The sequence below is a fragment of the Mastigoproctus giganteus genome, chromosome 9 (assembly GCF_048544385.1).
Source record: "Mastigoproctus giganteus isolate SK-2022 chromosome 9, ASM4854438v1, whole genome shotgun sequence".
In the NCBI taxonomy this organism is placed as follows: Eukaryota; Metazoa; Arthropoda; class Arachnida; order Uropygi; family Thelyphonidae; genus Mastigoproctus; species Mastigoproctus giganteus.
Window position 1 is genome coordinate 59,331,355 of NC_143583.1, and position 9,099 is coordinate 59,340,453.

General features: G+C 39.6%; 1 protein-coding gene across 1 annotated transcript; it reads left to right on the forward strand.

Annotated features, from left to right (window-relative positions):
- The first annotated feature begins 7,197 nt into the window (after nucleotides 1-7,197).
- Nucleotides 7,198-7,962, forward strand: LOC150080272 (uncharacterized). The gene has a single exon (XM_090380671.1). It carries the CDS (start codon nucleotides 7,198-7,200, stop codon nucleotides 7,960-7,962), a length of 765 nt encoding a protein of 254 aa, XP_090236797.1.
- The last annotated feature ends 1,137 nt before the right edge of the window (nucleotides 7,963-9,099 follow it).

Here is a 9,099-nt window from a genome sequence, read left to right on the forward strand (position 1 = left end):
TTCACGGACACGACGGCGGATTTTTTCTTCCGATTTTTTGATTGATTGTACCGTTGACTCATTGATTTTATAATGTTTTGCCACTGAGGAGACACTTTCACCATTAGAAATTTTGTCTAATAACTCAATTTTATTCGCTGTCATCACCTTCTTTGATATTTTCACATTTCTCTTTTTATTTGTAGCCATATTTTTGTAGGGGTTAGAAAGAACTTGTCCACAATAAAGTCACTTTCTTCCGTTAATACTCGAAAAAGTCTGTTTCACACTGCAAAACGGTAGATTTATCATTTTTGTAAGCATATAAATTTATAAATTGATAAATTCATTCAATTTATAAACATATAAATTAAAAGCAAACGACGAAACCTTCCATGACAAACGCATAACACATACTGAACAAGGATTAGCGAGAAACATCCACCCTCGCGATTTTGTCACCACTCTCCCTCCACTCACTGAGCGCTGTTTTGACCGGAAAAGATAATTTTAGCCACGCCCATGTTTTTTATGGCGGAAAATATTCATGGCAGTTTAAAATTCACATTTTTTTAGGTTTCATTTTATATTAAATCGGCGATCGCGAATACGCAAAACCGCGAATACAGATAACGCGAATAGCGGCGGTTTACTGTATATATATTTTCCCCCACTAACTAAAGATGATGGCCCCATTTGTTGGGTCTTATCTGCAAGTTGAAAACTGAGAATCTGAAATTAATGATTTTTTTTTTATTTTATGTGTTTTGATGTTTAAATATATTTTTTTATTCATAGCTATATATATTACAGTACGGTGGCTCTATCTGTTGGTCCTATCTGCAAATTTAAAAGTGAGAATCTGAAATTAATGATTTTTTTTTTATTTTATGTGTTTTGATGTTTAAATATATATATTTTTACCCATAGATATGTATGATGGCTCCATCTGTTGGTTCTTTCTGCAAGTTAAATTTATCTCCCAATGTTTAGAGACTTTCTTTGTGTTTGAAAAGTAAATGCTTTGATGTGTATATTTATTTACCATCATCGTGAAACGATGGCTCCATCCATTGGTCCAAGCTGCAACTCTATATTTGAATTAATTTAATGCCTTTTACATTTCTAAAAGTAACTACCCAAAGTTTAAGCTTATTGATTAATGGAAAAAAATTAAAACTTATTTTCTAGTATCTAAGAAAAAAACAGACAGACACAATATTTTTATAAATAGATATATTTTTTAATTGATAAGTTTTTACAGAACTAGCTACGAATCACAAAAAAAATTAAAACAAACACTTGCCTAGGTACATTGCTTTTATCTGAACTGATATGTATATTTCAACGTGTAGGCAGTTTGAAGTTCTTCGATCACCGAAATTACAGCATTGTACAAACCATAAACGTTGAACTCTGTGGTTACTCCTTCTCTCAAACACTTAGCAGAAAAAATTTTAACACTTGTATATGGTTGAGCAGTTCTTATGTAATAAGCATACATGTCATTAAACATAACATCGGAAGAAGTTAAAAACACATCTTTCTTTATTTCTCTAACGCTGTCAAGGTGCTCCATTATAACTGTTTGCATTAACAGAAATGGAGGCTTTTCGTTTTCTAGGCATTGAATAAAAGAATCTATGTCTATGATTCTAGTAGACAAAACTTCAAGTTCAGAAAGATGTAGGGTTAAGCGTACCTCAGGCTCTAGCGAGAAGTGTTTCCAACAGAAGTCGCAAGTACTGTCCTCTGTATTGATTTGGAGTCGATGCAGTTGGATTTCATCTTTAGCTCTAACGAAAGGCAAGATATCAGACATTTTGTCTTTGAATTCAGTCCATTGTCTTCTCGATAACCGCATATTTGCATTAGTTGTCTCGACCATAACATGTGGTTCGAATTCGTAACAAGAAACACGCAGTGTGGTGCTATGTCCCAAACGTGTAGACGTTTTCTTATTTCGTCAAACATTCCGCACTGTGACATTTTGGAAAAAATTACAACAGTGGAAAAAGTACAACCACACAGAGAGTTTCAAACTGCAAATGAAGTTCAAATGTTACCGCTTCATGTGCGCAGAATCTAGTCACATGGTTACAAACGCAATCACTCGTGACGTACCGGGAACCAACAGAATGCACACATCATGCAATTAAGCAATGGTTAGTTTTAACTTCAAAGAAGGTGACCGCTTTATGATCACATGATGTTTGAACTCATCGATCGTGTCATAGTATCAATCCCGACTTTTGCTTTAATTGTAAAGTAAACAACTCATTTCCGGTCTCACGCCCAACCCTTAGTGATGTCATTAACAGCGCCAAGTCTACGATTTTCGTTTTAAAAGAACTCATTTGTCGTTGAGAATCTGAAATTAATTATTTTCTTTAATTTTGTGTTTTGATGATTAAATGTATATATTTTTTACTCTAACTAAGAATGGGGCTCGATCTAGCGATCATTTCAGCAATCTGTTTAATATGAAAAATAAGACAGTCACTTTATGATCACATGTTGTATCTCTCTCATATAGCGGAAATAACTCATTTCCATTCTCATGCCCCACCCAGGCGTTGACAGCATCGATAGCGTCAATCCCACGACTTTGTTTTAAAAAGAACTCATTTACAGTTGGGAATCTGAAATTAATTATTTTCTTTAATTTTGTGTTTTCATGATTAAATATATATATCGAGTAATTACAGACCAGTTAGTTTAACTTCTGTTCTGTGTAAAATAATGGAGTTGCTGGTTAAAGATGCATTGCAGGATCATCTGGACAAGACTGCAGCAATAATTCAGACACAGCATGGGTTTAAGGGAAAGTCTTGTCTGACAAATTTGATAGGATATTATGATGTGGTTACAAAGGAACTGGATGCAAAAAATAATTTTGATATCATATATTTGGATTTCAGGAAAGCTTTTGACACTGTTGCGCATGGAAGCCTATTGTACAAATTGGAGTAGAATGGTATTAAGGGTAAGTTGCTACAATGGATAAATGGATGGTTAAGTGCTAGAAGACAGAGGGTGGTAATCAATGGGTGCTGCTCTTCTTGGACTAATGTTATTAGTGGAGTCCCACAGGGTTCAGTGTTAGGTCCACTGTTGTTTTGTATATTTATCAATGATATTGATGAAGGTATATCAGGCTTAATGTCGAAGTTTGAAGATGATACAAAGGTTGGCAGGGTTGTTAATGACAGTAATGGCAGTGTGCTACTGCAACGGGATCTAGATAATTTGGGCAGATGGGCTAAGAAGTGGCAACTGAAGTTTAACCTTGACAAATGCAAAGTACTACATATGGGTAGAAGTAACCCCAGAGAAACGTACCAACTGTGTGGTACTACACTTAAGGTGGTAGAAAATGAAAAAGACCTGGGAGTAATTGTGGAGGCAGATATGAAGTTTTCTGAGCAATGCAGACAGGCTGCCAGGGCAGGTCATGGGGTTTTGTCAATGATATATAGGAATTTTGCTAGCAGGGAAAAGGAGGTGATTATCCCTCTGTATAAGGCAATGGTCAGACCACGGCTTGAGTACTGCATACAGGTCTGGAGGCCTCATTTTAGGAAGGATGTAGATTTACTTGAGCGTGTACAGAGAAGTTCAACAAGATTGGTGAGGGGAATGAAGGGATCCTCTTACCAAGAGAGGCTTAAGTTCTGCAAATTGCAGTGGCTGGAGACTAGGCACCTGCGCGGTGATCTGATTGAGGTATATAAGGCCTTGAATGGGTTGAGCATGCTGAATTCTGATGGGATCCTTCCACTTGTTCAGATTACGAATCTAAGGGGGCATAAATTCAAATTAAGAAAAGACAGATGTAGAATAGATGTGCGGAAATTTAGACAGCGGGTGGTTAATTCCTTTAGACAGCGGGTGGTTAATTGCTGGAACAAACTTCCATCTGTCGTTGTGGAAGTTGATAGGTTGAATAAATTTAAGGAGGAACTGGACAGGCATTTGGAGGAAATGGTGTGATTTTTTTTTTTGGCTGATGCTGCATAAGCTCCTACATTTGCTTTCTTGCATCACATGCCACTACTACTACTACTACTACTATATATTTTACCATGACTGTATGGTGCCTCCATCTGTTGATCCTTTCTGCAAGTTGTTTTAACTTTCAAAGATGATGTCAAGTTTATGACACATTTTTGTTTGAATTCGCCGCTCGTGTGATGTACCGAAAAGCTTGTTTCCTGTTGGTCATTTCGATAACACTGTTTCACTCTCCTAGCATGGTAATTTCCTATTGGTTGCGACGTGCACAACCTCATGATTCTAAACGCTGATTAGTTGTTGTCAGCTGTTGTTTCAATCCATGAGTTTGTATCGAAAAGCTTGTTTCCTGTTGGCCGTTTCGATGACACTGTTTCACTCTCCTAGCTTGGAAATTTCCTATTGGTTGCGACGTGCACAAATTCTTGATTCTAAACGTTGATTGGTTGTTGTCAACTGTCGTTTCTATCCACGAGTTTGCTTTAAAAGGTCAATATGGTCACAATTCTCACTTGCTTTTTTCATAGTCTAACTGTCCAAAGATGTCTAGCCACGATGCTTTATTCATTGATGTTGTTGATTCGGAGGTGTTAGAGGCGGTAATTAAACTCGAGGAGTATACGGAAGCATGGATGATAGAGGCAGAGATTGAAATCTGCAGAAGCTTGGAGTATTCAAATGTATTTTTTTCATTACTGAAAAATTTTTAATTTCGATTTTTAAAAAATTGCTTTATAGAGTTATTGTTTGGTAATTGTATTTCTACCGAAAACAGGCGTGGTGTTCAAGAGGTGTCTTGCTCATGGAAGGTGCGGGGCTACCCAGAGGCAAAAATTTGGTTCCAAAGAGCCCATCTATATTGGATGATGGCGTTGAAGATATTGATGATGACGAGGATGTAAGTATGTCTATATATTTTTTTGTCCATGAAAACAAAACCCCACCTCTTATACGACTTTTTTTTTTTTTTTTAATTTTAGATGGAAGAAAGAGATGGCGACGGCTCACATAATAATAATAATTTTGAGCGCTTCTATAACATACAGGATGGGGTTGAGTGCTATTCAAAGAAATACCGGCCCTTGTTTAAAACTTATGAGGTCCGGTTTAGAGATATAACTGATCTAGCCGACGGTGATCTGTTTTTTTGAACCTTCAATGGATGCTTGGAGATAATAGCCAGTTTAAGTAACGAAGGCGTTTATTCACATATTAGGTTGTGTTTAGATGCCCCAGTCTAAAAAACCGAATAAACCTACCCTTCATGCCCCTGACAGATTTGACATTTGACCGTGTGATGTCTGCATTCATAGCAGTCGATCAGTCGAACAGTGAGTTTATGCTTACGGACGACTTGAGTCTGAACGTTATTCTAATTAATATCACGAATTGGGGAGAAGGTGGCAACCGTCCTGAGAACATAAAAAAAAAGGGCAATGCTGAATTTGAATGACTTTAAAAAAAAAAGAGCTGTCATTCAAATCAATAATACCGACAGTTTGTGTCTTGCCAGAGCTATACCAGTCGGTATTTCTGCTCATCAGGACGGTGCTAAAACTTACATACAGGTGCGAGAGGATAAATGTAATATACAAACTATCAGGGCTACTACTAATTTACACGGAATCCTAGGGGTTGCTTTAGGAAGTTGTGGTTTGAATGAAGTTGAGCTGTTTCAGCGTGCGATCCTCGATTACCAACTTGTAGTCATTTCTGCAGAGTGCGGCTTTGAAGTTGCATTTTGGGGCCCCGCTGATAAACAGATATTTCTCCTCAACCACAATGGGCATTATGATCTTGTGCGATCTTTGAAAGCTTTGTTTGGCAGTAATTACTATTATCCCTTCTGCCTTAAAAGTTCTACCTAATCGCGAGAGAGTGAGCACTCACAATTGCTCTTTCAAGTGCAACAGATGCAAAGCTGTCACCATTCATATTGGGTATTGAAAGCAACCTTCTCCAGTGTAATTTTTGCAATCGTTATTTCCAAGGCGAACGATGTTTTAACTCTCACAGGGCAAACAAAACTTGCTCTGAAGTGCATCGCTGTCCCATTTGTTTGTGCACTTTTCTTACCAGTACAGCACACAAATGCATCGTACAGACTTCTGTAGCCACTGTAAGACTGTGCACAAAACACATTGTTTTGTTAAAAAACCTGAGGACCGCAAAGCACGATGTTTCTGTTGTTTACTTTGACACAGAAATAGTCTTGCTAAACGGCGAACATGTGGCTTCTTTTGGTGACCAGGAACATGTTTACTGGGGCCAAACTTGCATGGCAGAGTTTTTGGATGAACTGCTAGGAGTCCGAGAGACCTTGAAACGAGGCAGGGATGGCCGAAAACTTCGACACACTAAGCCAAAATATAAGTATGTGCGAGTAGTCACCCACAACCTTCGCTGCTTTGATGGCTACTTCATGCTATCTTATATTTCACGAAGCATATAGTTCCTCATACTATCTATGATGGGTCAAAGATTTTGGGCATCTTTCTGTCCACGTTAAACATAGTCTTCTTGGACTCTTATTCCTTTCTAGCAGTTCTGCTCCGAAAGCTGCCATCGATGTTCGAGCTGACTGAGGTCCGTAAGGGCTTCTTCCCTCACGAATTCCACAATATAGATACATTAGATTATGTAGGAGCTTTGCCTGACCAAAAATATTTTAAACTGGAATTGATGAGTGAAGAAACTCATACGGAATTCGTGTTATGGTACCATGAGAAGTCACGAGAGACATACAACCTGAAGTGTGAGCTTTTGGCTTATGCCTTGGATGACGTCAGGGTATTGCGAGATTCCTGCAATAAGTTCCGTTCTCTCTTCATAGTAGTCTCGCAAGTTGATCCTTTCTGTCAAGACAACACTATCAGCGGTGCATGTAGCAGGATCTTTGCCAGAAACTTTTTAGAGCCAAACACAATGGCTATCCTGCCACCTGGCGGCTACATAGGGAGCAACACACAGAGTAGGAAGGCATTAATTTGGCTTTCATATCTGGAACAACAGAACAACTTTAAAATTCAACACCCTCAATCACGGGGTGGGGAAGTTAGGAGTAGGTCCTTTTTTATTAGATGGAGTTTGTAGTAAAACTGCCTACGAGTTTTACCTCTGCTACTATCATGGGTGCAAGAAGTGTTTTCAGTCTAACACTGTACAGACAGAGAAACGCCTATGGGCACCCTATACGCTGAAACCATGGACCGCAAGGCCTTCGTTAGGTCTCAAGGATATGATGTGGTTTCTGTATGGGAATGCAAGTTTGACACCCAACAGAAAAACGACCCAGCCATGAAAGATTTTGTTGCAGCGTTCATAATGCATGAATCGATTACTCCACATAGTGCTCTCAGAGGTGGTAGAGTTGATTGTTTTAAACTTTACCACCGGGTGGCGGATAACGAGGAGATTCACTATGTGGATTTCTGTTCATTGTATCCGTGGGTTTGCAAATACGGCATATTTCCTCACGGTCACTCTAAAGTCATTCTTAGTGACTTTGACTATAGTCACAATGCATACTTTGGTATCATCCATGCAAGGGCGACAGCGCCCGAAAAGGAGTTCTTACCCATCCTCCGAATAAGCTCCAATGGCAAGCTAGTGTTCCCACTATGTGGTGCTTGTGCCGAGCAGATGTCACCCACTTGTAATCATGAGGATCGGAGCTTTTCATGGATCTGGGGTACGTCCGAGTTTTATCTGGCCTTTGACAGCGGTTATAAAATTAATAACATCTACAAAGTTTGGCATTTCGAAGAGAGCCATAAGTCATTATTTGGTGGCTACATAGACACCTTCTTGAAAATCAAACAGGAGGCGTCGGGCTGGCCCGAGGGGGTTGAACCCGAAGTGTACATCTCCGACTTTAAAAGTAGAGAAGGTATCTCTATGTATAGGCATGAAATAAAGGCCAACCCCGCTAAACGAGCTCTTGGAAAATTATGTCTTAATTGTCTGTAGGGAAGGCTCGCAATGAGAACCAATAGGGTGTGTACAAAAGTATGTAACACTTATGAAGCGTTGAGCTTTTCATGGATGATACAAAAATCATACACGATGCCATGTTAGTGTCGGAGGAACTGTACCATCAGGGGAATGCAGTCACTGGCTCTTTCATCGCTTCCTATGGCCGAATGAAGCTCTACAAGACTATGGCCCCTCTACACCGTCGCCTCATTTCTTGCGATACAGATAGTATAGTGTACACCCAGAAACCTGGCGACGAACGTCCACCTATCAGTCACTCGTTGGGACAACTCACAGTCGAATTTTCTGGAGATCATATTGTCTAGTTCCCTTCGACGGGTCCCAAATCTTACTCCTTCCGCACCCGAGGGGGTAAAATGGTGAACAAATGCAAGGGTGTGACCCTTAATGCCAAAAATGCAAAGGTAGTCAACCTGGATGTTATGACAGCTGCAGCAAAAGGCCAACATGTTGATGTTTCTGTCGAAGTACCGTTTTCTGTCTGGAGAGACAAACGTACTTCTCGTCTCCTGGAGTCATCAGTCACAAAAAGGTTTGGATTTCCTTTCGCTAAACATGTGTTTGGAGACAACACAAGCACTTACCCTTATGAATATTTCCAAGATACATAGTGAAAGCTAACCACATAGACATCAAACTGTCAATATTAGAAAAACCTCATGAAATACCCATGTTTTGACACTAAGCAGTTTTCAGTGGCTACCCCTGGTGGTGTCTCCTTTTTTTTTTCAGGATGTTGGCGAGGTTGATCGGGCACACACTTCCGCATCCTATTCCCTCCGACGTCACGTTCGTGACGGCACTCGGGGGGATCGCGGCACCCTCACCACCTGTCACGAAGTGACGGGCGTGCTTAGATGTTGGGGGAATGCACACACACAACCCTTTTTTTTAGCATTAGCATTAGCATTAGCATTAGTAGAGGCATATGATGCAAGAAAGCAAGCTTATGCAGCATCAGCCAAAAAAAAAAAAAAAAAACACCTTCCACTTCACCCCTCCGTTCGTTCGAAATACCTGTCCAGCTGAGCCTTAAATTTATTTAGGTTATCAACTTCCACAACAAGGGATGGAAGTCTGTTCCAACAACCAACTACCCGCTGGCTAAAG